Source organism: Mirounga leonina, unplaced genomic scaffold, assembly GCF_011800145.1.
Source record: "Mirounga leonina isolate KUSES-001 unplaced genomic scaffold, KU_Mleo_1.0 Mir_106, whole genome shotgun sequence".
NCBI lineage: Eukaryota > Metazoa > Chordata > Mammalia > Carnivora > Phocidae > Mirounga > Mirounga leonina.
The window spans coordinates 4983515-5011084 of NW_023270232.1; the positions used below are offsets into that span (position 1 = coordinate 4983515).

Below are 27570 nucleotides of genomic sequence, written 5' to 3' on the forward strand. Positions count from 1 at the left end.
AGCCTGCTTCTCCCTCTCCCACTCCCCCTGCTTGTGTTCCCTCTCTCGCTGCGTCTCTCTCTGTCAAATAAATAAATAAAATCTTAAAAAAAAACATTTAAATTTGAATCCTGACTTCACTACATTCCAACAGTAGAATCTTGAGCAAACAACCTAAGCCCCTTGAGCTTCTCTTTCCTCTTCTGTAAAGTGGGCCGACAGTCATTTGTGCCCCTGTGGTTGGCCTGGTAAGGCAGTGAGATGCTTGAGAAGTGCCTGCAGGCTGTGGGGGATTAGGGTTTGAAACCCAGTCAGTCCCATGTATTTATTTCCTTTAAATCCACCAGAAGTGGCTTTGGTCCTGGGTGACCCCTGGGCCTTCCTCACTGGGATTGATCCGAACCTTGAGACAAGGCCAGGACAACAGGATGGAGTTGCACAGGGGAGTTCACATCTCGGTGCTTGGGGCACAAGGGGGTGCTGACTCCGGGCGCCCTGAGTTTTTCCAGTGTCTCTGTGAGGACCGCCCTCCTTGGGGCTCTTCACACACACCGGGCATGATCCTGCCATGGGCTTTTACTGCCTCGGTGCCCGCTCCCTGGAATGTTCTTCCCCAGAGCTAATGGGGTCCACTCTCTCTCTCCTCTCCTCCTTCCATCTTTGCTGCAAACCCACCCGGCAGAAGGGCCGATCCCACTCCCTGTCTAGCCCTACAACCTGCCTGGCCCCTTGCCCCTCCCTGATATCTTCCCACAGCACTCATGACCTCAAAATACGGCGTACCATTTCTTCATGTGTTTATTATTTAAATTCTCACCAGGGCAAGCGTCTTTATCTGTTTTTCTCCCCCTTGCCCAGAACAGCACACAGGGGGCATGGAACATCGGAATGAAGAAACAAATGGATGAGTTCTCACTGTTGCCACCCCGATCTCTGAGCACCATCCTCTCTCACGTGGATTGTCACTCGGCAGCCTCCTACCTGGTCTCCTGGCTCCCACCCTGTCCTCTCAAGTCCATACGCCCCCCACCTCCACCCCTTTAAAATGGAAGTTCCATGAGGCCTGATTTCAAGGACTATTCTTCCCACTGGTATATATGCCCCAGTGCTTGAAACATCGGGAACACTCGAATATTTGTTGAGTGAATGAAAAGGAAATGTTGGTGGACTTGCAGAAACATCCAGTGGGACTGAGGTGCTTTTGGTGGGGGGAGGTGGTGTGGTCAGATGATGAGGGGCCTGCCCCTTACTGGGAGCAGAGAGGTCTGGGTTCTGGGCCCCTGGCCCTGCCCCTGACTTGCTAGAAATCCTGCTTGTCTCGAGCCTCAGTTGCCCTGGGTATGAAATCAGAAGCGTCGCCTAGACAAATGGTTTTCGAACTTTTCATTTTCAACCAGTAGAAATACAGTTCTCAAATGAAATCTTCAGGAAAACTCCATAGAAATACAGCCCAGAGCAAAGAAGCCAGCTGCTAGGTGTTGTTGGGCAATTGAGTGGGGATGGAGACTGGGGGGGAGGGGGACAGTGGGGACAGCAGGTCTCGTGCCGCCTCAAACCATTCTGACAAGGGGTCTGTGTCTCTGAGGGTCCCAGGCCCATTCCATCTCCCACACGCACCTGATGTCTTTCTGTGTCCCTTTTCGTTTGCTGTCTAAACCAGACTCCCCCAGGGTCACACAGTCCCCTTCTGAGTCCAAACTGTGCCCTGCCTGCCCTAACCAGCTTCAAAAGGACGGCAGATGGCTCCACACTGATCCCTCAGCCCCCTGAGAACAGCGTCGGGAAGATAATTGGACCCATTATAATTATACGGTAACTGCATGTAGTATTAAATTCCTCCCCCCCATTTCATCTATCGAGGAATAGGAAAACAATATAAGCAATTTCCTTGTAATAAAAGAAAGAAAAGAAGAAAAGAAAAAAAGATCAACTCCAGAGAAGAACATTCCAGAAGGTCTCCAAACACAGCCGTTCTCTCCCTCCAGCCTTGAACAACCGTCTAGTGCCAAATTCTCCTTATGTGTAACCTTAACTTGGCCTGCTTTGGTTCCACAGCCCCCCGGTCTTCCAGAGGCCGACTTTTGGATCACAGTCCGGCCGGGAGGAAGTTCCCTGAGATCTGCCCTTAACTTGCTGTGTGATCGCAGGCACATCGCCAGCCCTGTCTGAGCCCCAACACAGTGAGGCCGTTTTCCCCGGCCCCCGACAGCCCCCCTCTTGCCTGTCAATGGCGATGGCGGTCATGGAGTAGATGCTGACGAACGTGGCCGTGATGGGGAAGAGGTTCTGGAAGTAGCAGAAGGCACGACCGAAGTACCAGATGTTGTGGCTCGCGTAGACGAAGTTGAAGGTGGCGTTGAAGGCGGCCATGCAGAGGTCAGCCAGGGCCAGGTTGACAATGAAGTAGTTGGTGACTGTGCGCATTCTCTGATGGGCCAGGATGATCCAGATGACCGTGGCATTGCCCGTCACGGCCACCAACACCAGGGCCAGGTAGGCGGTGGCCCACAGGGCCAGCTGCCAGCCGGGCATGGAGAAGGCCGTGATGCCCGTGGTGTTGCTGTCAAGGCTGGACGAGGTGTTGGCGTCGGTCACAACACCACGGGCCCCCATGGCTGCCTCCGGGTCTGGGACACGTGGCCTGACTCCTCGCTCCTCCGGAGCCCTGGTGCCCTGCCCGGATGTGCTATAGGAAAGAAATCCTCCTGGGTGCAGGAGTATGTGGGGGACAGAGGAGTGGGTGCAAAGCCAGGCACTCAGGGGAGACAGGGGGTCACTCCCAAGTCTCACGTGAAGATGAGGTGGGCTGTGCAGAGCGCCGGGTCCAGAGCCGTTCGCCCTTCAGATTCCCATGTCCTGGCCAGACTTCTCAAATGTCCCATGGAAATCTAGAATCCAAGACACGGTTTCAGAGCAGGAAACATCCTTGCCAATCATCAGTCAACCACTTTCCTGCAGAAACGAAGAACAGATTCCAAGAGGGGACGGGCCCAGCCCAGGTCACTCAGTAAGTGGGTGACAAGCCGGGACTCAAACCCAGGTCCCTCCCTCCATTGCGGAAACGTTCTGGATCAGATGTACCCACAGCAGCAGCCTTTGGATTCCACGGGTCAACGGCTCAGCGGGCTTCGCTCCAGGCTTTGGGGTGCAGGCTGGGCTGTGGTCTGGGACAGGCTCACCATTCTGCCAACTGCCAGCCCTTGGAGCCTTCCCTGCGGCTCCCCCAGCGGGGTGGTGAGGGCCTTGGCTGAAGTGCTGCTTGCTCATGAGGTTCAGCTCTAGCTCCCGCCCCTCGTCCCACCCCCTGCTTGGACGGCCCAGCCTTGCCTCTCTCGAGAAAAGGTTTCGGACTGGGTGCCAGGGCCGGAGAGACCCAGGGGGAAGAGGAGGTGGCGGGGGAGGGGGGCTGGCATGGGGCACCGTCCTGGGGTGTGGGGGTGGTGTTTACACTCGGCCAGCACGGGCCGGGGGCTACACCTAGAAAGTGATCAGGAGCACACGCTTGGGAGCCGGGCTGGGTTTGTGACTGCCTGGGTGACTCCAGGCAAGCCTCTTAAGGTTATTGCCCTTTGGCTTTGTCATCTGAACAAAGACAGGACACACATCAGGTGCACATCTCATGGTGTGCCTGTGAGTTTTAAATGAGATAATGCACACAGAGTCTGGTTAGCACGGGGGCTGGCACGGAAGAAGCATGACAGGGAGTTGTAGTCTCAGAGGGCCCCCCCGCACCCCACATGAGACTGCTCAGGGCTCAGCAGGAGGGAGAAGACGGAACTCAGAGCGCTTCTGGCGAGTTCTCGGGTGATGCTGCTGCTTCTCCAGGGATCTCAGTCTCTCAGGACAAGGATGGGGCTCACTGCCCCTTCTGTGAACCCCAGAAAGGCCCCAGGGGCTGCTCTGGGTTTGTCCGTGGGCACCTACTCTTGGTCACCCACTCTGTACCTGTGTGCGTGGTGGGGTTACCCCGTGAAGCTGCCGCGCGATGCCGTTTCTGAGCCCCCGTGTGTGGGGGCTGTGTGGACACGCACACACCTGGCGCAGCTGGGCACACCTGTGGGCGGTAGGCTAGGCTTTGTTAGAAGAGGAAAAGAACCCTAAGGTCCTTTAGCTCCTCTGGACACACGAAGCCCCCAGTTTGCTCATGGAGGTTTGTGTATGGGAAGGACGTGTGGGGGGAGAGGCTGCCCATGGGTTCTGGCCGATGGGCGGGACTGATGGTGAGCAAGTCGGATTCCGACTTTAGAGGCAGGGTGTTTAGAGGGTGTTAGAGGGCGCTTTGGGAGCCACACCTGGGGAAGGGAGGGGAGGGAATCCGGAGCGGGTGGAGGAGGAGCTGCGCTGAGATTCGATCCCGCTGGGCCGGTTGCTGGGAACTAGAGTGGCCCTTTAGCGTTGCCTTGTGCTGGGCAAAGGTGGCCGGCCAGCAATCGCTGCCCATAGGCTGCCCCAAGAAGACCTTGGACAAGGCAGCTCTCTGCAGCCGAGACAATGTCTGAAGCCGGTCACAGCTGACAGTCTCAGAGACCAGGCCAGACGGGCTCGCAGGGGGTCTGGGAAGCACAGGACCATGTCCCCCACGGCGGACCAGCAGCCTCTCCCGTGACATGGGACGTGTGCTGGTGTGTGCTCCTCATGCTTCGTGCCCCCTGGCCCCAGGCTGGAGGCTTGAAGACTAGGGGTGGGAGAGGGATGACTTTCCAGGGTGTCCGGAGGAGAAGGAGAGACGGACAGCTGTGGGGATGAGGCAAGTGGATGGGACAGAAAAGGGGGTTCCAGGAAGCGATGTGGGCTGGACACCCCTTCAGTGTTGGAGAGACGTCACTGGAAGTCATCTGACCAAGTCTTCGACCTGGAGACTGGGCTGGGCTTTGGCCACCTGGTCACGGCTCCAGCAGGTCACACGCAGCATCGCAGGATGTTAGTGGGTCATGCGGGGCATCTAGGCAGCCCGGGGTCACCTGGATGGGGCAGAATGAGGACAGCAATGACAAGGCAGTGAGCTGTTGATTCAGCTAAGTGAATCCGGTTTGCAAGCCCCGCTGTTGTTCTGAGACTAACCCTTCCTGCTTTGGGGCTAAAATGTCCTTTCCTTTATGAAATAATGTGATGGCAGATGGCAGGTGGTAGGCTGACTTTCCTTTTTCTCCAAAATTCCTTACACCATGGAATAAAATCTTGGTGACCTCTACGGTTCCAGCAGTTAGGTTTTTGATTTTCTTCTTGGTCCATGAAATTCAAAGAGGATCCCCGATCTAGTTCCTTATTTGGAGGAGAGGCTGGGAGCCCCAAGAGGGGGAAGACTTGCCCCAGACCCCATTGCCTGGGAGCTGGGTCCCCAACTCTGATTGCCTCTGCCTGCGACAGCCTCCACTGGCCTCTCTGCCTCCTCTCTCTCAAGGCCTATGGTCAGCTCCCTGTCACATGGGTGGCCTGGAGTGTGTCTTATGTCCAGGGTCTAGGAGAGTGGCCAGCCCATCCTGGGGCCCTATAAATGTTAGTTGAATGAAAATGATGGATTAAATATAAAATATGACTCAGGGATAAGGGCTGAGGAAGTCTATCTATCTATCATCTATTTATCATCTATCATCTATCTATCATCTATCATCTATCTATCTATCTATCATCTATCTATCTATCATCTATCATCTATCTATCTATTTATCTATCTATCTATCATCTATCTATCATCTATCTATATCTAGCATATACAGACATAGGTATGAAAGCTTTAAATTAATGGGATGAGCACTCATGTGGGCTTTGAGGCAACTTGGAGTGGAGGGGGCAGCGTCATGCTTGGCAATCAGCACCAAGTGGCTGCCCCATAAATGTCAGGTGAATTAATGAATAACGAATACCAAAAAAAAGTTTAAAATATCCTTGTGTCAGGGGTGAAGGGAGTAACATTCTTATTTTCACAGGATCTAAACTTTAAACAAAAAGAACATGTCTTCGGAGCTCGGGCAGGGCTTTAGGATTTATTCCTCTTGCATGGCTATCCTTTGTCCATGAAGCAGAGGGGCCCAGGCTGGCCCCTTTAGGAGACGAGCTCTGTCCCTGTTGCTCCCTGGCCTGCACATCGGTGGCCCAGAGTCTGGGACATTCAGCCGGGAGAGGGAGAACTGGCCTCTGCCAAGAGCATGGGCTGGAGCGAGCTGACACTTTTTTTAAACACCGTGAGTGCTGGGGCAGTGGCTTGTTCTGGAAGCCTGCAGTTTATTTAGCCAAGGAAGAGAGACCGCCAGTGTTTACATCTGCTGGGGTCCTGGTGCACACAGAGCTCAGAGGCTCTTAACACAAAACGGGTCCATTTGTCAACATCAGGCTCCAGCAAAATCTGCCCATCTATGGCAGGCAGAGGAGGAAGTAGGTAGGCAAGGCTTGTCCTAGGAGGGCCACCACAATACCCACTTGCTGGTTGGGTAGCAGGCTCCCCCAGAGGCAGGCCTGGGTCTTACAGACGGGGTGCTGGCATGCGCAGCAGCAGTGAGTCCGCATGATGAGGCGAAGAGAGGCGGACCAGGGCTGGGAGCCTCTGGTGAAAGGGCCAAGCCCCGGGCCCTGCGGGTCTCTCGGCCGGGCAGGGGCTCCAATGATCAGCCCAGGGTTAGGAGAAAGGGCCACGTCTCTACCTTCCTGAAGCTCTTGGCCAAGTTGGGGAGCCAAGTCCCAGCAGAACCAGAGCACTCTCCATACGCATCTCTCAAATGGGTGACACCATGAGTGAGCTTCGAGCTTCAGAGAAGGGAGGGAGAGGCCTTTGGGGGTTGCAGGGAGTGAGGGGGTGCTGCTCCTTGAGTGGTCCTTAGAAGTAATGGAGGAGGGGACATGGAATGAACCCCCATCTGGACAGAAAGGCCACACCAGGCTGGCTGGAGCCGAGGGTTCTGACAGAAAGGAGTAGGGGGTAGGTTAAGCATAAATCTCAGTTCATACAGCCAGGGGTGCCAGAAGGATCCCATTTCCTTATTCTCTCATTCTCTAAAACCTCTCTAGAAATCACCTCAACCTTGTTGAGCTGACAGGGAAAGTCAATCTTATTTCTCTCGGGGCCCCCCTGACCGCCCTACCCTGGGGCTCTCCATAGTGCCAAGGCATCTGGGCTGGGGCCTTTGTTGGTCATTCATGCACACATGTCACTCTGGAGAGGTCTCTTCTCCCTGTTTCTGCAGGGTCCTTGACGCCAGGGGACTGTCCCTTCTGATGCATGCCTGCGACCTGAGAATTTGGGGCTTACTGGGGATCGGGTCCAGTGACCCATCCTTGCAGAGTGCACTGCCTCCCCCACCCCGGGGTCATCCCTCCCAGGCCCCCGCCAGGGACAGGGACTGAATGCTCACTTCTCCTGGCCCCACAGTCCTCCCTCCTCCCCGTCCTCTTAAGGAAGTTCTGCTTCTGTAAACACACAGCCCCTTCTTCCAAACCTCACCATGCTTCTCGCTCTTTCATGGTAACTTTGGTAAAGCCTAGAACACCAGGCACCAAAGAGATCATTCTGCTTTCCCCAAGGGCATGGAGACTTTAATCTTCAGATCTTCCTAGGAAGTGAAAAACCTATTGGCAGTTCATCCTTCCAGTGTGACAGAGAAAGGTAAGAAACACTAAAGCTAAGTTTCCGTATTAAGATGATGGGAACATCCATCTCCCTCTCCAGAGATGAGGCTGGAAAGAGTGGAGGTCGCTGGGGGAGAGAGCCTTGAATGTCCTTTCTGGGACATGTTGTCTGCAGTCACCCTACTGGTCCTTCAAGCACCCCTCAAGTGCCACTTTGTTGGGGAAAGAAACACCAGCATGTGCTCTTGGGGCCAAATGGCCATTTTTGGGGTTTTGTTTTGTTTTAAGATTTATTTATTTGTTTTAGAGAGAGAGCGAGTGAGCATGTGAACAGGAGGCGGGGCGGAGGGAGAGGGAGAGAAGCAGACTCCCGGCTGAGCACAGAGCCTTATGTGGGGCTCCACTCATACTCAGGAGTCGGATGCTCATCCGACTGAGCCATCCAGGTGCCCCTTTTCTTAAACACATTTATGCATGGCATGCCTCATTCTGTGACAGGCTGGCTTGAATCCCACTGGTTTGGGCTCTAAAGGGCAGGGTGTTCCGCGCACAGCTGCCTGCACTCTAGGTCTTAAACGCACACCTTGGCAACGTCAGGGTGCCGGCCTGCAGGGGCTGGAGCTGGAGACGGTGTTGTGTGATCTGGCCCTTCTCTGTCAAAGGGGCACACGCTGGTGTCCCGCTCGGGGGCGTCTGTGTGTAGCTCTGCCCAGCTTCCTGCGGGCCCCCAGCATGGGCCCCACGGCCTCCCTCCCTCTCCATCTCACGCTCTCCAGCCTTGGCCTTGGAGGGACCACCTCTTCAAGCAGAGCTCTCCGCTCGCTCTCCTCAAAGGGAAGCTCCACGGGAGGCCGCCGTCGTGCTTTATGCCAGAACCTCACAGGGATAAGAGCGTTTCCAGGGGGAATTAGCTCCTGGCTAGCTTCCTCCCGTTGTCAGATCCTCTTTTGCAAATGGTCCTTTTGCTGCTTGGGCTTTGTTAGGCTCTGCCTTTTTCTTCTTTTGCAGAGGTTTTTGCTCTCATGGGACTGAGTTCCCAAAAGGACAACCATGAAGCTCGCTGGTGGATGTCTCTGTGTCTGCCAAGTTCCCAGAAGCCAGCTCTGCGAGCGCAGAGCGCGGGTGGAAGCTTCCAGAGTGGTGATGGCGTTGCCCCTCGGGGGCCAACTGGCTGCTTCCAAGTGCATGCCCTTGGCCCCAAATGGCCTTCTTGACCATTAATCTTGACCCTGGGCTGGACCACCTGAGATCACCTGTAACATGTCCCCTCCCCCGCTCACCTCAGAGTTGGGGAGCATAGCCTGACCCCGTTACAGGGTTGGTTCTACTAAAAATTACTGCTGACTGGCCCTCATGATATCAACTGGGGTTACTCGCATTTCGTTTCACTAAAATGACATCACGAGGCTGAGGGATTCTGAAGACCCCTAACCATCGGAAAGCAGGGATGAATAAAGACGTTATGTGTCTTCAACTCAGGTTGGAATCCCATATAGTCTTTGTCACACTTTGTTATAAACATTTTTTCAATTGGCCAAATATGTGCCTGGATCCATATGCCCTCTGTCCATCCCCACTGGGTCCAGGTCATCATTATCATTAGATTTTCAGCAAAGCCTCCTCACTACCCACTGTCTTATCTGCTGCCCCCCTCCACTCCGTTCTTTTAAAAACACATCTGACTATGTGCTTCCTGTTGGAAAACCGTCGATGGCTCCCTCTCAGGGTTAAGAGGAAAATCACCCCACTCCTTTACCAGGTATGACTGCCACCCATCCTTCAGGACCACTTCCCCCTTCTTCCTTCTAGCAATAGACCCTCCCTGAGCGTTAGCTGTCACCTGGCTGCCCAGCTAACGACTACATTTCCCAGCTTCCCTTCCAAGCTAGAGGTGGTCACACGATTCAGATCTGGCCGTGGGATGTGGGCAGGAGCGATATATAAGTATATACATATAACTGCAGGATGCAGGACTCATCTTTAAAGAGGGAGCTGATTGCCCTTCACTTCTACTCCCCCCTCCTACTGGCTGAGGATGGCAAAGGCAGGGGCTGCCCTCCTGAATCCAGAGAGGGATGTCACATGTTGTGGATGGCAGAGCCCAGGGCCGTTACATGAAAAAGAGAAAGAAAACAAAACAAAAAACTTCTCTTATTTGAGGCACTGTCGTTTGGGCTCTAGTAGAACCCTTAACCCTAAATGATAGACTAGCCTTCAAGAACTTCCTAGATGCTCACCCAGGCTAGCTATCTTTGTCCTATACTCTAATAGCTTTCCTATACTTTCCTTCTTGTTAACATCCTGGCCCATCACACTTGTTCAAAGTGCATTTTCCCTGCCAAGCTGAGAAATCCATGAGGCCAGGAATTATGTCTGTCTTCATTGACACTAGAGGGCGACATCACTGCTTTAATCCCTGCGGCCATGAGGGCTTTAAGCAGCCTCTGAATCAGATCAGGATGATGATGGTGATGATGGTGATGGTGACCTTGACCACGGCCAGGGTTACTATTTATTGAGACAAACTTCCCCGTAATAAGCATGCATCACCTCTAAGCATCAGGTCTTTCTGTGCATACCTCTTTCTCCTTCTGTGTCCTGCATCTCAGAAAACGGACCACATCTACCTCGTTACCCAAGTCTGAAACCTGGACTTGCCCAGCTTTTCCATCCCCACTCTCTCCCCACTATCACCTACTCCTGTGCTTTCTACACCCCGGATCTTAACCCATCTGCTTCCTTCCATTCCACTGTCTGGCCTCCTCCCCAATTTAGAGAGACTCACGGGCTCTTGCCTCACGCCCTGGTGTGAGCCAGGGGTTCCCATGTTTTGCTGCACATTAGAATCACCTGGGCATGGAAACTGATGATGCCCCGACACCCCGCAGCCCAGTTAAGACAGGATGTGTGGGGGTGGGAGCCAGGCACCAGTGCTTTTGAAAGATCCCCAGGTGGTTTGACTTTGCACCAAGTTTGGGAACAACTCTTCCCTTGTATGGAGACCTTCCTCCACACGCTTTCATCCGGGCCACTTCCACTTAGTCTGGCAGGCCTCCTTTGAACATCGCCGCCTCCTGGAAGCCTTCCCGGAACACATTCAGATCCAGGCAACTGCTCCTCCTGCATCTGGATGCTTACCATGCTGTATTGTTCCTGCCTTTTCATTTGCCTGCCTTCCCCTCTTTCCACACCTCCTTCTGCTTCATGAGGTGTGGAACCAGGAATGGGATGAATCTTTACACCAACACGACAGGTAGATTTTATAATTCTGATGATTTTGAATCTTGTCCCAGGTTTTTATTTCTGCTGTTAGTCTGTTGCCAGTGTTTGAAGCATAAAGAAATAGATTTTCTCTTCAAAAGTGGATGTAGATGTAAAGACATCTGTTCTTAATGCCCTTAAAGCCATTTTTTTTTTAAACCCATTTTCTGTTTGAAAATAGAAGCTGTGGCTAATATCTGCCCAGGGGCCTTGAGACTATGGAAAATATCCAAAATGCTGTGGCTTATGAAAGACTGAAACCAAAAGAATGATGTTTTTTAAAGAAGATTTATTTATTTATTTTAGAGACACAGAGAGAGAGCGCAAGCATGGAGGGGTGGAGCAGAGAGAGAGGGAGAGAGAAACCCAAGCAGACGCCATGTTGAGCGCAGAGCCGGACTCGGGGCTCGGTCTCAGGACCCTGAGATCACGACCTGAGCCAAAAGCAAGTGTCGAACGCTTAACCCCGATTAAGACGCCCGAGTGCCCCCTAAATAACAATTTTAACCAAGAAGTGAAACCAGGGAGCTGATGGGCTGGGTTCATCTGCAAGGGTCTGTGGCTGGGGGTCCTGCCTATGCCAGGGAAGGGTATATGGGAGGGGACTCCTGATCTAGTCCGCGAGGCTGGGGCTCATCCTTGTCCCTTCGTATAGTGATATACATGTTAGTGCCCATTTTACAAAGGAAGAAATCCTGACCTAAAGGTGGAATGCACTGCCCAGGATCCTATTACAGATAAGCAGCAGAGGCAAAATTTAAACTCAGTCCTGTCTGGCCATCCATGTTCCTTCCACTGTATCAGGATGGGTCAAAGTTCCCAGGTTCACTTTCCCTTCACTCTTTAAGTATTTTTTGAATTTAATTTTTAAAAGATTTTATTTATTTATTTTTATTTAAGAGAGAGCGAGCGAGCATGTGAGCATGAGCCAGGGGGAGGGGCAAATCGAGAGAGAGAAGCAGACTCCCTGTTGAGCAAGAAGCCTGACGCGGGGCTCGATCCCATGACCTGAGCCGAAGTCAGAGGCTTAACCGACTGAGACACCCAGGCACCCCTTAAATTTAATTTTTATCCAAGTAATACATTTATATAGTTTAAGAAGTCAATACCATGAAACTTAAAAACAGTAAAAAGTGGTTCCCTGTAATATTTCCCTAACCCAATTCCTGTCCCCCAGAGGCAACGGATTTCAACTCTTTGAGCTATTTTTTTGGAATTGATGTCCATGTCTCAATAACATAATAACACTATTTCTTGATTTGTAAGTTTGTTATTAAACTCTTACTTTTTTTTTTTTTTAAGTAAACTCTTTGCCTAATGTGGGGCTCGAACTCACAACCCTGAGATCAAGAGTTGCATGCTCTACCGCCTGAGCCAGCCAGGCACCTCCCACCCTCTTGCTTTTTTTGAGAGAGGGAATACGTTTGATCTTTTTTTCTAATTTTTAATTTTAATTTTTTAAAGATTTTATTTATTTGAGAGATAGAATGAGAGAGAGAGCACATGAGAGGGGGGAGGGTCAGAGGGAGAAGCAGACTCCCTGTTGACAGGGAGCCCGATGCGGGACTTGATCCTGGGACTCCAGGATCATGACCTGAGCCGAAGGCAGTCGCTTAACCAACTGAGCCACCCAGGCGCCCTTTTTCTAATTTTTTAAATTTAGAAGGAAGTCACACGTTTTTAGTCTCCCGTTTTACATAAAAAAGAATTTGAGGTCATAATGTTTCCTTTGAGTATATCTTTACTATAATGCATAGGGTTTTAGATGTATTCTTTACTTCATTATTTTCTAGGAAATCTGTTATTTTAATTGCAATTTTCTCATTGATCTAGAAGTTATGTTAGAAAAATGTTTCATAATTTTCAGATAGTTGAGGGAATTTGGGGGTCAAACTTACTGATTTCTAGTTTCATTGGCCTGTGATCAGCATATGTTGTTCGCAAAATCTCTGCTTTTAATAATTTATTAGTTTCTACTGTGGCTAAATACACGACTACTTTGGTAAACTTTCCAGGGACATAGGAAATGGATGTATGTTCTTTATTTCTGATCTTAAAAATTCTTAGCATACCTATTAAATTGAGTATGTTGATTGTATTACTTAATCCTCTGTATTATGAGATTATTATTTGTTTGCTTGATCCATTGAGTTTTTTAAAAAGTATATTAAAATGTTCAACTATAACTTTTTCTTAAATTTGTCTGTAGACCTTGGAATTTTTACCTTAATATTGTATATATATTTTTTGTTACACATACTATAAATGTATAATATTATTTGGTGCATTATTTGTAGCTTTTACACAGACTTTTAGGTTACATAATAAAGTACTTGGTCTTATTTCGTGCTTTTGGTCCTGTATGTCACATCAGTACTATTGGGAGTGGAGGCCCCAAACCTGTCCTTGCCCTTGGAGACAGAGGGTCTCTCTGTGGCCGCAGGTGCTCCTTCAAGTGTCCCCCTCCAGGCTTCCTGGTTGTTACCTGGAGAGTGAGTGAGATGGCGGGGGTGGTAAGGGATTGCAGTCAATGCTCAATCAAGCGAACTGCGGATTTCACCGGAGCCAAGTTTCTAAAGGCTTTGCTTTTGCTTCATGCCTGGGTACTTTCTGTACAAACAAATGTTGGTGATCCAGGTGTGGCTCGTCTGTTTGCGAAAGTGGGTCTAGTAGGGTTTTTCTGATGGCATTCTGTCAGTACTTTGTTCTGTGTTTTTTTTAAATAGGCTCCATGCCCAGCGTGGAGCCCGCGGGGCCGGAACACAGGACCCCGAGATCAAGTACGCTTTGAATTAGAGTAGTGATTTGCAACAGTGGATTATGACTAGTGTTGAAACAAAGGGATAGCAGAGAAAATGTATGCGTGTGTCATGCCGTGAGGGTGGGTGTGTTTCGTGCAACTTTCACTCAGTTGTGTGTTTTGTGTTCACATGGGCTATGTGTAAAACACATCTCTGGGTAAACTTTTAAAATGTGTGAGTGCTGCTGAATTGGAGGGCGTTCTGGGGGGCAGCTGATTTGGCTTCACAAGGAAGTAAATGGAAAGGAGGATTAGATTCCTTACGGAAGAGGGAAGAGACGCCCTCCACCCCTAGCTGACTTGAATTACCAGGCCCCCAGGGCATTCATGATGCTCTAGAAGTAAATGGTAAACAGTAACCTAAGCTGCCAAGGGTCTCTCCCCAGCCCGGCTTACCTGACCCTCCAGGAGCCCAGACTAGCCTGGTTTCTCTGCGGTCACTGCGAAATGTTCCGGGCCGTGTGCTCAGGCAGAGAGTGAGCACATCCCTCCATGTGGGAGGGAAACTGGAGGCGAGGTGGTGGAGGAGGCCGAAGGCAGCCCGGGTCCTAGTCCCTGCACCGCTCCTGATGGGCTTTAAGTGTGTGGGACTTGGGGCACGCTCTCTGAGACGGTCTCTTCGTCTTGTGTCCCACACAAAGCTATTCTGATGACCCATGGGAGAGAAGAAAACAACCGTTCAGTCAACACATGTGTGGGACAGAAAGTGGCATTTTGCGAATGGAAGGCCTTTTGTTTTCTCAAAGCAGCGCAGAGAGGGATGGGGGTAGGCCAGACAGACAGTAGGCGCGGCGGCTGAGCCGAATTGCTCGGAAAACAGGAAAGAGGAAGTTGAAATGACCTGAGGGAAAATATAGGAAGTAGGAGAAAGAGGTCAGAAAGTCTGGGAGAAGAGCACTGGCCCCTCCTGGTGACTCCACAAGTTTGTCATCAAATGCCGGGCTGACTGGAGTTCTGGTGGAAGCCTGGGGACGGACGGGATGCTGCAGTCTGAAATGGGGTACAAGCCAAGTCAGCCCACATCGCCAAGGGGACAGCTGACTGGTGGCTTCCATGTCCACTGAGCCCTCCCCCAGGCACCCAGATACCATGGCGGTAGGATCGTCCTGGCCTCCTGGTGCCGACAGTCCGGTGGGGAAGGACGGTGACACCCGGGTAAGTCTGCACATGGCCAAGACTCCCACACATGGGTGAAAGCACTTTGTAAACTATAAACTGTGAAGTCCACCCTTAAGGGCCGCCTGGGATCCCACAGCAACCATCCAAGGCAGGACTTACTTGGCACAGACTGGTAGATGCAGAGATGTTTTCGGAGTGTAAAAGCCTTCTATCTCTTCTTCGATAGCTGAAGGGTTAAGTCCAGACCCCACTTCTGTGTCCCCTGGGCCCCATTCTTGGCACCCTGAGACTGCCCCGAGAGCTGGGGTCCTTGGACGTTCCCCTCCCCCAGCAGCACCCAGGCTTCTGGGAGCCGTTGCTCCCCTCCACCCCCACCCCGGTGACAGGTGGAGCTACTATGAAGCCCTGCTGCCTGGGCACCCAGCCACTCCCCGTGAGTCACGCAGGCTTGGCCCAACACCCCACCAGCCAGTGTTCCCAGGCCGCCTTCCCAGAATGCCTGGCTGAGCCCCAACAGGGCCAACCCCTGCTGGCAGCCAGATCCAAGCCCCTTCCCCCGTCAAGTTCAAGTGCCAGGAGACCGGCCTGGAGTCTCCTCAGCTCGAAGGGCTCTCGTGTGGGGAGGACGGGGTGGGAATGGCATTTTCTTCAAGTCTGTCAGCCGTTCGCATCGCCCGCTCCAAAGAAGCTATTACTTAATTGGAAAACGTGCAAAGGAGAAAAACAGGAAATTTATAGAGCTACAAATGGCTAATCAACATATAAAAATACACTCGACCTTACTAATTATCAGGGAAATGCAAATTAAAATAAGAGAACATTTGTCTTTTTAAAAAAAAAAAACGTTTTATTGTGCAAAATAGCACACATGTAGGCAAGGGCCCAAGGGTAAAAATACACAGCCGTGAGCAGGGCGCTAACCGTCTTTCAGCTGCATTTCTGTCTGTTCACAAAAGGGTTGGACACAATGATGTCCAAAGAGCTTCCCAGCTCTGGCACTTCCCGAACCGCCCCTGTCAGTTCTGCTTTATGGCTAATTCCCCAGGGGGAATATATTTCCCTGGGGAAAATGTCCTATCCTCTCTCTTATTCTTAATCACCACCCACTGCCTCAGCGCTGATAGGTGCCTCCAAAAAATTTCTAAGGAGAAAGCCAGCCAGCGGAAGGTGGGTGCCAGGCACGGGTCCGGCCCCCCGGGCTGTGCAGAAAGGGACGTGGCCCGGGTGGTCTCCCACGTCGTGCCCTCTCCACGTCCGGTGGTCCTCTGCCTCCCCCACCCGCCAGACTGGCCGAGGCCCCTCGGCTCTGGGAAGGTTTGACTCACATTTATTCAGTGCCTGCTTTGTTCTAGGCTCCGGGCTTGATAATTTCATCTGGGTACCTCGGAAGTTCCCATTTCACAGACGGCACTGTCGTCCCGGGAGAGTAACTCACATTCCCAGGTCTTCACTGAGAGTTGGCTTGCACACGGCAGGGCTGCCATGTGCCCTACCCCACATGCTGACTCTGAATCAAACATTTTCTACCCCCCTGTGATGCTTCCGGGTGCCCGACTCACCCTCCACGTGTCCCATAGGTCTCGCTCCCACCCCAGGGGTCCCTTGAAGGAGTTCCTCCCTCTCCCCCAGGGCAGCCTTCAGCGAGCTGAAGACACTGGTCCCCCGGTCTTCCCCCCCTTGCCTCTGACAGATCCTTGGGGGCTGAGGCCTGAGGCTCTCTCACCGCCGGCTATTCCCCTCTGAACTTGTACAAGGTGCTGGGAAGGCTGGAAAGAAGTAGGGGGACCAACTTGTCCTGCTTTTGCACAGGACTTTTCTGGTGTTAGCACCCCAGGAAACCCCTCAGTTCCTGGCAAGCGGTTATGGCTTCTAGGGACCGTCCTGGTTTTCCGACTGAACACACCACATGCCCTGAAACCCCCCCCTCAGGATGGTTGATGATTCCAGAAAGAAGGGACAGAGAACGGAAACATCTTGCCGGGGCATCCGGTAACACCCCCCCCCCACCCCGGCCGCCACCCATCCCCCCCCACCAAGGGATCCAGAGGCCAAGAGATCAGGAAGGAAGGAAGCCCACACACCGTCAGTGTCCCGGGGCTGGACCAGGGTGAGGATCCTCTCCCAGGTACCCAGGAAGACAGGTGTGAGGCCAGGGCCTGGCTGCGTCTGTGTGGCTGGAGCGGAGGCTCACATGGGCCATCCGTCGGGGCTGCTGGGAGAGCTGCAGGTGGTGAGCCTGTCTCTTCAGGAACGTGGAGCCTGTCACCTGCTGAGAGACTGAAGTCCCAAAGGTTGTGCAGACACACCCGGGGCCCAGGCTGGGAAGCCAAGTTGTATAGGAAAGGACTGGACATTTGCTGGTCTCTCAATTCAGGAGAAGCCCTCCTATCTTCTTCTCAAAACAGAGCCCCCTTTTCATACGGGGAGACCTCACACTGCACATTGAGGGGCAGTATGTACTGGGGAAAACTATGAGCGTATTGAACTTACCTTTGGGTATCTTGCTTCCTCCACCGGCCCCCCCCCGCCCTCCCCTTGCAAATCATGTCATGAGATAGACCTTCCGGTTCACACGGGCCCTCCCCACCTGGAGCCCAGCACCCCGACATCAAATGCTCCCCTGGGCTGCCCTTCAATCATGCATCCATCCATAAGCCAGAAGCAGTATGCATCCAGAGCCTGTCCCGTCCCTGGAAGGCTCATGAGCCACCGTGGCCAGGTCCTGGGATTCCAGCCTGCACTGACCATTCCCTGTAGGACCCACCCACTTGCCCGATCCGGGGTCGTCCAGCTTGGTTGTCTGGGTTCTGGCCAGGGCCACTCCCCTTAGGACTCCAGAGATGCCCCTTCTGAAGGCTGACAACAGTTCCTCCATAGTCCCTGCCCTCCTGCGACACCACTGCTCTCTTTGCCCGCCCGTCCCTGGGAGCGGAGGCCCAGAAGCCTGCACTCAAGAACCTGACACGGGGCCCACCTCCACTCCCAAACAGACAGAGCCTCCGTGCCCGAGGAGCAGTTCCTACCACACTCAAGCCTTTCTACATCACTTCCAAAGTCTGCACGGGGCTCCCTGGTGTGGCTGTGCCACCCTTCAGTGAGAGTCCCCTGTGACTGGCCAGTTAGGCTGACGTCTCTCTTCCCCACGCCCTGCTACCTGCATACCCACCCGCAGCTGCTCCTGAGGACGTCAGCTCCAGCCGGCTGGTCAGGAGCAGACTTGCTGTGGGGACAACAGGGGACAGCAGGAAGGAGGGCCTGGGCCAACCTCTGTGGGAGGAAACGTTTGCATAACTGATCCAGGATCCTGTCTCTAGAAGGAGGGGTGGGAAGGGCCAGAGCCCAGCGGGCCTCCCGGGACCAGAGTGGGCCTCTAGGACAGGTGGTTTGGTTCGCTCTGCCCAGAAGGAGGCTTTTGAGTGGCCTGAGGCTTTTGAAGGCCTTAGAAGCAGTCTGGGGGTGGGGCTGTGAGAAGGGGTGTCCAGCAGCCATGGATAGGAGAGAGGCTGTGGGATGCAAAGGAGTGCCCCAACCTTCTTGGAGGACAGAAGGAGGCAGCTCTTCAGGGGATTTACAAAATGGGAAATGGCTGGAGTGACCCAAGCCCCTCTGAGCATGAGCATTTGGCTTTCCTTGGAGGCCCTCGTCCGAAATTCACCTGGTCCCCAAGGTCATCAAGTATGTGTCCCTCACCCCATGCAGGGCCCTAAGAGGTATGATCACAAACGGATCTGGTTGTCCAACAATCACAGCAAAGGAAGTTCAAGCACAAAGCGGAAATAATCTGTTTCTGATTTTCCTCTTAAATATAGAGCATATAACTTTGAGGAGGTCACTTCCAACTTTAAAAGAATTAGGAACCCATCCCACAGGACAGCATTTCCCAAAGTATATTCTGAAGGATAGTGGTTCTTTGAGACGTTATAGCTGGTGTCTGGGGGAAACCGAGTCATGCAATCAGGCACAGCCGGGAAAGGCTGCATACCCTTCTCTCCTCCCAGACATGCACAGCCTCCGTTCCCGCGGTAAAGGCTCTGAAGTCCACACATTCCCAGACTTACCTGATAGATCCTTCTTTACAAAACGCTTAAAATCTCATGGAACTACTATTTTTTTTTTTAAAGATTTTATTTATTTATTTGACAGAGAGAGAGAGCACAAGCAGGGTGAGTGGCAGGCAGAGGCAGAGGGAGAAGCAGGCTCCCCGCAGAGCGGGGGGAGCCCAACGTGGGACTCGATCCCAGGACCCTGAGATCATGACCTGAGCCGAAGGCGGTCGCTTAACCGACTGAGCCACCCAGGCGCCCGGAACTATTTTGCAGAAACCCACACTAACTCTATATAAAGTTTGCACTCTAACCAGTATCGAACTCTCAATATGTGAGCTGAGTGTATCGTTCCCAGTTGCTTTTTAAGCCACCTAGTTAACTCATTTCACTCTGGCATAGCTAGGGGCTAATTGCATTAGCGTAGAAGCACATTGCTTGCTGAGTCACATAACACTTGAACTTCTTAATGGAGAAAAGTCAGTTTGCTTCTCTGAACTTCTGTTTCCTCCTTTGTAAAGTGGGATCTATCATATCAAATCCCATAGATTTTGAGGACTTTAACGCTGAGGATGTGAAGGCCCACAGCTCAGTGCCTGATGCTAACCAAATAACTGGTAGAGAATAAATGGAGAACCTAGACTTCAAATAGGACAGGAAGGAGGAAAAGTGGCCTAAAGTCTGAGCCAGGGGGTGGCACCCAAAGCAGTCAAGGAAAGCCCAAAGGACAAGTGAGTCTCCTCTTGAGAATAAACATATAGACTCAAAAGTGCAGTACTTTGGGACAAGAATGGATGGAAGAGAGAGAAAGAAAGAAATGGGTATCTGAGTTTGTGTTTTTAAGAATTTTTGAATCATCATAAGAATAAAATAAAAAAAAAAAAAAGAATTTTTGAATCAGGGCACCTGGGTGGCTCAGTCAGTTAAGGGTCTGACTTCTGCTCAGGTCATGATCTCAGGGTCCTGAGATGGAGCCCGCTGAGGGCTCTGCACTCAGTGGGGGGTCTACTTCCCCCTCTGCCCCTCTTCCTGCTGGTGCTTGTGCTCTCTCTCTCTCTCTCTCTCGTAAATACATAAAATCTTTAAAATTAAAAAAAAATTTTTTGACTCTAAGAATGGTACCAGTTAGCTTTTGCTGTCTAACAAACCAGCCCAGAATTTAGTGTCTTACAACAACAATCACATATTAGTTCATGATTCTCTAGGTTGGCACATTTGGGTTGGACTCATTTACACACGTATAGTCAGCTGTTAGGGTGATGGTCCGGATGGTCTAAGATGTTGTCACTCATATGTCTGGTAGTTGGTGGCTGTCAGCCAGGAAGCCAGGTTCTAGCTCCCGTGGTCTTTCCAGCAGACTAGCTCTGATTTGTTCTCATGGCAGGAGCATTCCAAGAGGGGCCAAAGCAGGAGCTGCTAGGTCTCCTGGTTCCAAGATGTACAATTCAAGCAACCTCACTGCTGTCACATTCTGTTGGTGAAAGCAAGTCAGAAGCTGGCATAGATTCAGGAGGTAAGGAAATAGATCCTACCTCTTGATGGAGAAGCTGCAAAGAATTGATGGCCATTCAGATTTTCCCAAATAGAGGCCAACTCTTGTGTCCTTGGCCTGGGAGGCTATTTGGCAGACTGGGAAGAGTTCCAAGTGTCCATTCCTGGCCAAATGGTTTCTTACACCTGCCTGGGAGTGACTACTCCCCTGCGTTGTCTGTCCTGGCTTTCTCCATTTCTTCCCCTCCCTCCCTAGGGGCTTTTGGCCCCACTGTTTGGTTGAAAGAGCTCTTATCAAAGTCACCAATGACCCACATCTTGCAAAGCTGATGGTCAGTTCTCTGTTCTACCCCTACTTGACCTCTGAGGTGTAGATGAATCCTCAGTGTATTAAGGAAAGTTCCCAGGATACTAACTCCCGTGGCACACCTCTTCTAATTTCTCGAAGCTCTTTCTTCTCCAGTTATCCCCGTCACCTTACTGGCCTCCAATTCCTTCTCCTCAGGGGCTGTACCTTCTCTCTTTCCTTTGCCAGCCCCTCTTCCTCTCCATGCTGGAGGGCTCCAGGGTCTGTCTTTGTCTCTCTTCTCTTGCTACATACGTCTTCTTCCTAGATGATCTCATGTGGTTTAATTTGATCTGATGACTCTCAATTTTATATCAATCGATCCAAACCTCCCCTCTGAGTTCCATGGACAACTCCACCAGGATTTTAAAAAGATATCTCAAAAAATTAAATGGCCAAACAAAGTAATTGATTTTCAACCCAACCTCCCCCTCCTCTCCCTGAGCTTCCTTACCTTGGTAAATAAAGGACAGCGACATTTACCTCGTTGCTCAAGGCAAAAACCCTTGGGATCATCCTTGATTTCTCTTTTCTCCACATTCCATATCCAATCTGCCAGTAAGTCTTGTTGGCTCTATGTCCAAGATGCATTTCTGGTGCTGTGCCCCAGCCCAGCCCCAGCCTTCTTGCTCTGAGATTGACTTTCTCACCAGCCTCCCTCCCAGCCAGCACCCCCTGTCCTTGCTCTGTGCTGTGGCCTTCTGAAGCATCAATCTCGTTTTGTATCATGTCCCAGCTGAAAACCTCCCTGTGGCCCTCACTGAAACTGGAAATAAGTCTAAACCACTTGCCAAAGCTGCGAGGCTCCTTCCTAGGTCCAATGTCACCCCCTTTACCCTCCCGAAGTCCCTTGCTTGAGCCCCCCTGGGACTCAGGACAAGGCTGTCCCTCTCTCATAGTCTTTGCACTTGCGGTCTTTTCCATTAGGAAGCTCTTCTTCCAGATCTTTAATACATATCACTGCCTGACATCTCCCTTTCGTGTGTTTATTTTCATATACGTTATATGTCCCCACAACTCCCTCCCCAGTAGAAGACAACAGAAACTTGGCTATCTTGCTTACGGATGTATCCCAGAGCCTGGGGCAGGGCCTGATTCACAGGAGAAGCTCGGTATACATTTGCTCACCGAGTTGACCACGAGGACTATAGCTAAGGTTGTTAGAGCTACAAGAGAAAGGGTCCAACCTCCTGGTTTCCCAGATGGGGAACCAGAGGCACAGTCAATTACCCAGGGACGTGAAGGCGAACTTATTATGCAAGCCAAGTCGGTGCTGCATGTCCTTAGGTTCTTTTCTCATAAGCAGTAGCCGCTGACAGTGTTGGTTAGGTATTTCCTCCTACAATCTGCTTGCCAGGTTATCATGAAAACAGATCTCAGAACAAATTGTGACATCCATAAAAATATCTATAAAACAAACATTTATTGGCCAGTAGCCACAAAACGGGTTCCTACAATCTGTCTGTAAAGTCAGCGAAGGCCTAGCTCTCTGTGCTTTTAGGCGCTCTACCACCTTGCATGAAGGGTCCACTCAAGGAAGACGCAACATTCCTGAGACTGCTGGTCACGTCAGGCAGCCAGATACCTTAGAACATGGGATCCTCAAAGATTTAGCCCCACACTTCATCTCTAAGTGAAATTCTTTTACTCTGAACAAGAAAGGGGTGGTGTCTCATTTTAGACAATCTACATATCTTGAATACTACTGATTTCAGCAAAGGGGAGCTCATTTCTTTTTCTTTTTCTTTTTTTTTTTAGATTTTATTTGAGAGAGAGAATGAGAGAGAGAGAGAGAGAGCAAATGAGAGGGGGGAGGGTCAGAGGGAGAAGCAGACCCCCCGCTGAGCAGGGAGCCCGATGCGGGACTCGATCCCGGAACTCCAAGATCATGACCTGAGCCGAAGGCAGTCGCTTAACCAACTGAGCCACCCAGGTGCCCCGGGGAGCTCATTTCTAATACCTGTTATGCTGGGACGCCTGGGTGGCTCAGTCAGTTAAGTGTCTGCCTTCAGCTCAGGTCATGATCCCAGAGTCCTGGGATCGAGTCCCACATTGGGCCCCCTGCTCTGTGGGGAGCCTGCTTCTCGCTCTCCCTCTGCGGCTCCCCCTGCTTGTGTGCTCTCTCTCTCTCTTTCTGTTAAATAAATAAATAAAATCTTAAAAAAAAAAATACCTGTTATGCTAATTGATGAGCCGTGAATTTCACGGATGCATTCTGTCATTATGGGTGGGGTTCCCTGGGCTAATTGGTAAAGCTGCACGGGTGGACTGAAAGAGGGAGAGCTGCAGAGGTGTGGAGAGCTGTTTGTGTGATTTTGTCTCTTCTTAACGCCAGGGACCACAGGGGGAAGAATTCCCACTCTGAAAACCAGCAACAGGAGCCCTCCCATCCACCCCCCACCAACAGAGAGGCAGATATTAAACCTTCAAGAGCACACCACTGGCTAGCTGGGTGACCCCTGGAATGTGGTCTAGCTGTGAAATGACCACCTCCCCCGCATGATTACCTCTGGACTGGTGAGTCGCCGTCCTGGCTGCACTTTAGAAATTACCTGGGACCTTTAAGATAATACCGATTCCTAGGTCCCCGTTGGTGGTGATTCTGACTTTGCTGAACTAGGGCAGGGCCTGGATATCAGCATCCATTTATTTTTTATTTTTTAAAATTTTACTTATTTATGTATTTGAGAGAGAGAGAGAGAGAGAAAGCATAAGCAAACCAGGGGAGGGAGAGAGACAAGCAGACTCTGCACTGAATGCAGAGCCTGATGAGGGGCTCGATCCCATGATCCTGAGATCACAACCTGAGCGGAAACCAAGAGGCAAATGCTCAGCCGACTGAGCCACCCAGGCGCCCCTCAGCATAGCTTTAAAACTCACTAGGTGGTTGTAAACTGCAGCCAGGGCCACACTCACCCCTGTATGTCACACTATCTGTGTCACACATTCTAATCGTTTCTCAAAACGTTCACAGCAAAACCAGGATTGGCCCTAGGCTGCTGACCCCCAGCCCAGAGCTCCTGGCAAAAAGAGGGAGAAGTTAAAAATAAGGTGTCACTTCTTCTGAGATCTCAGTGTTTTCAAATGTGGCTGGGGGCAGCCCACAGTACTTGGGGTCAGGTTAGGGGTGGGGAAGGGCAACAAAGATGCTCAGGAGCCCAGGGAAGGGTGTGCTAGTCCCAAGGAGCTCCAGGCTCCCCATGCATGGCTGTCACAGCCCCCTCCCTCGGGGCACTACTTATAGGGGCTCAGGAAGAGCCCACAGGGGTTGCTGGATGGGGATGTCACCAGGGAAGACTTGAAATAGAAGAGAAAGTACAGCTAGCTAGAGGCCAGAACAAAGGCCAAGTGCAACTGGAAAGAAAACCCCAGTGGGGAGGCTCACCCCCAGGGAGAGGGAGACAGCCCCTGGGAGGGGGGGTGACTAGGGGATGAGACCAGTACCTCAAAGAGAGGGTGTAAGGCGAGCTCTGCAGGGCTGGGGGAGGGAAGCTAGTCCCCCAAAGAAGGGTAAAGAGTTAGTGTCTTCCTCCTCAAAGGACAACTTTTTTTTTTTTAAAGATTTTATTTATTTATTTGAGATAGAGAGAATGAGAGAGACAGAGAGCACATGAGAGGGGGGAGGGTCAGAGGGAGAAGCAGGCTCCCTGCCGAGCAGGGAGCCTGATGCGGGACTCGATCCAGGGACTCGATCCAGGGACTCGATCCAGGGACTCGATCCAGGGACTCCAGGATCATGACCTGAGCCGAAGGCAGTCGCTTAACCAACTGAGCCACCCAGGCGCCCCATCAAAGGACAACTTTTAACACTGTGGTAAGATGTCTTTGTAGCCCTTGGCTACTCTTCTCAGGTCACGTGCAGCAGTCCCTGGTTCTGCGTCCCTACGCGACATAAACACCCATGCAGGACTGGCTCCTTTAGTACCAGGAAACTGAATTCCCTTGACTTCTCTGGGCAAGGCATTGCCTTACAACTGCAGGGGCCAAGGGCTGGCTGCCCCCAGATGGGCCACATTGGCATGAAGTTTATTTTGAATTAAAAAGCATCAAAGCCCAGCAGATTCAAGAAAAGCTCTTTACTTCCCCCTCAACTGTCTAAAAAGAATTTAGATGGAGCATCTGCTCCAGGAAGACACAGATAACTACATTATGATATAAAGTAGGTATGGTAGGGGCGCCTGGGTGGCTCAGTCGGTTGAGCCTCCAACTCTTGATTTCAGCTCAGGTCAGGATCTCAGGGTCGTGAAATCGAGCCCCATGTCAGGCTCCATGCTGAGCGTGGAGCCTGCCTAAGATTCTCTCTTCTTCTCCCTCTGCCCCTCCCCCCCTCTAAAAAAATAATAAAGTAGGTCTGGTAGAAAGGGAGGAAGCTACCAGGGCCTGTTTGAGCCAAATCCTCTGTGTCCCATTGTTCCGGGGCGGGGCACCCAACAAACATTTGTTTATCAAACATTTACTCTTTTTCATCTTCCTGTGAATTGTATTTCTTCCTTGAATTCTCAGACGCCTACCCCTTTCTCCTTAGTTCAGAATGACACATATCCCTCATTTTGCCTGTCTGGAATTTTCACATCTATGTGGATTCCTCATATGTATTCTGTTAAATTTGATTTTCTCCTGTTAATCTGTCTCATGTCAATTTGATTCTTAGTCTGGCTAGAAGGACCTTGAAGAGGACAGGACATGCTATCCCAACCTTACTTTCTTCCTTCTAGGGCAGGGGCCTGGGGGCTGGGGCAGGCCTGGTTTGTCTTGGCGTCTGTCTCTCTCTGGGAGTGTGTATTATATGTGAGGCTTGGCAGTCCAAGGCCACGGACTTGGACTAGGGTGCCATTCCTGCAGTCACCACCAGGGACCCCGTCTAGCACTGCCTTGAGCTCGACCTCTGGGCCACACATTTAATTACCGAATGCCCCAAACAATTGCCTGACTCCCAAACCCCAGGCTGAGCTCCGCGGGAAAGAGCGGAGGAGTCAAGACGGGGCACTGGGAGACAGACTCTGACCCCAGGCAGAGGAGACGCCGGGAGGGGAGAGGCTGGGTCAGACCTGGGCTGGGTGTGTGCAGGAGTGCCATGGGACACAGACTCTGACCCCAGAACGAGGAAACGCTGGGAGAGGAGAGGCTGGGTCAGACCAGGACTGAGTGTGTGCAGCAAGGGCCAGGGCCACTGACCTGGCCTGTGGATGGGTGGTGGGAGGGCTTCCCGGAGGAGGAGGCCCTGGGGGGCAGTGTTGGGATCTCCACCGGCCTCAGAGAAGGGGATTTCCGGAGACTTGATGGAAAAAGGCTAGTTGGGGATCTGTGACGAAAGTAAACTCGCGGCCCCAACTCCAAGGGGACCCCTTAGCCCCACCCTGGTCTGCCACACTGAAGTCGGTCCTCCACCCCCTCCACCCCCCTCAGGCTGAGCAGCTCCACCTCCTTATTCCATTCACGGCTTGCACATTCATTTGCACACTTTTAACACCTTAGCGGTTAATTCCTGCCCTCTTCCTACAGTCTTCCCTCTTGCCAACAGTGGAAAGCGCGCCTCTCTACGTCCCCCCGATTAGGTACGCGGGCTTTCTCCCCGGCGCACCTTTGTGCACGCTCTCCCACGCCCCCCTCGGCGCCCGTCGCGCGGGCGTCTGCAGCGCGGCCCCAGACCTCGTTTGCATAACCCTCGCCCCCTCCCCTCCCTGCGCCTCCGGCGGGTCCCGGGCCGCGGCCCCGCCCCCCTGCCCGCCCCCTTCCAGAGGCTGGGCCGCGGCCTCGCGCCCATTGGCCGCTGGGCGGACTGGTCCGGGCCGCGGCTGTGATTGCGGCCAGCCCATGTCAGTCCCGGAGCCGGCGCGAGTGGAGGGGCGCGCGGCCGGGCTGGCGGCCGCAGGAGGGGCTGCTCACGGCGACGGACCTAGCCCGGGAGCCCCGGAGCCCCGGAGCCCCGCGGAGAGTGCCCAGGATGCCCCGCGGGGACTCCGAGCAGGTGCGCTACTGCGCGCGCCTCTCTTACCTCTGGCTCAAGTTCTCGCTGGTCATCTACTCCACGGTGTTCTGGGTGAGTGACCCCAGGGGGACCCTGAGATGGGGGCGTGTGTGGAGCCCGACACTCCCTGGACGCCGTACCGGGGTAGGGTCTAGACTTGGCTGCTCCAGGGAGGGCGCGGGGAGTGCACGCCTGGTTCCTCGTCCCACTCTCCCTGGGAAGCAGGAAATTGTGGCGCCCGGCTCAGCTTGAACGTCAGCAGCGGATGGGCCCGGAGCGTTAGAGCCCGTTGACTACGACGAAGGAGCGCTCCGTGGCTCACCTGTGTGCACCTGCCCAGAGCGTTGGTTTTCCGCGTCTGCTGCGCATCGGCTGGTGCGCTAGGCGGTGGTTACCACGGTGTACCGGGTGTTGCAGCGTCTGCCTCCCCATCAGCTTGTGCGGAAGCAGTGGTCGGGCTTTGTGGTCTGGATTGGGCGGGGAAACCTGGACTCCCGGGGAAACCGGGACTCCCACTAGCTACTTGGGGATGTCCCAGAGCGAGATGCTTCCCTACCGTGCCTCGGTTTCCTCTTCCGCGGAAGGAGGATGGGCGTGCCTTGTCAGCGGAGTAGTTGGGAGGATTTCACCAGATCACGTCTGGGGAGGTCTCCAGGAGCTCCTGGCTGTCGGGTAACTTCCGCAGCCACTGAGCTTTACCTCTTCTTGTGTATTGCTGTGCGGCAGTGTGTTAGTGTTTGGACATGAACTAGGCTTCGAATCCTGCGCTACCACTTTCTAGCTGACTGATCTTGAGGAAGTTACTTAAATTCTCTAGGCCATAGTTTCCTCATTTGCAAATAGAAACAGTAATTATATTCAACTTTAAGGATGGGTGTGGAGATTGAATGAAGTAGTCCAAGCACAGTGCTCAGCACCGGGACCAGTGAAGAGCTTAAGAAGTGTGAGCCATTATTATTATTATTATTATTATTATTATTATTATTATTATTATTATTATTAT

At 52.2% G+C, this 27570-nt stretch overlaps 2 protein-coding genes across 3 annotated transcripts in view; one reads left to right on the plus strand and one right to left on the minus strand.

Moving 5' to 3' along the window:
- The window catches only part of LOC118018168 (substance-K receptor), a 14561-nt gene extending 11969 nt beyond the window's left edge, over positions 1 to 2592 (minus strand). Inside the window, exon 1 of the mRNA XM_035016622.1 lies at positions 2201 to 2592. Coding sequence (XP_034872513.1) covers positions 2201 to 2592 — 392 coding nt within the window. The remainder of the gene's footprint in view (positions 1 to 2200) is intronic.
- Positions 2593 to 26406: 23814 nt separating this feature from the next.
- Positions 26407 to 27570, plus strand: part of LOC118018175 (tetraspanin-15) — a 51581-nt gene continuing 50417 nt past the window's right edge. The window contains exon 1 of one of the 2 annotated variants that reach the window (XM_035016635.1): positions 26407 to 26639. In XM_035016635.1, the coding sequence (XP_034872526.1) occupies positions 26544 to 26639 (96 nt within the window). In that variant the 5' untranslated portion in view covers positions 26407 to 26543. The remainder of the gene's footprint in view (positions 26640 to 27570) is intronic. The other variant, XM_035016651.1, reaches the window with a different exon arrangement.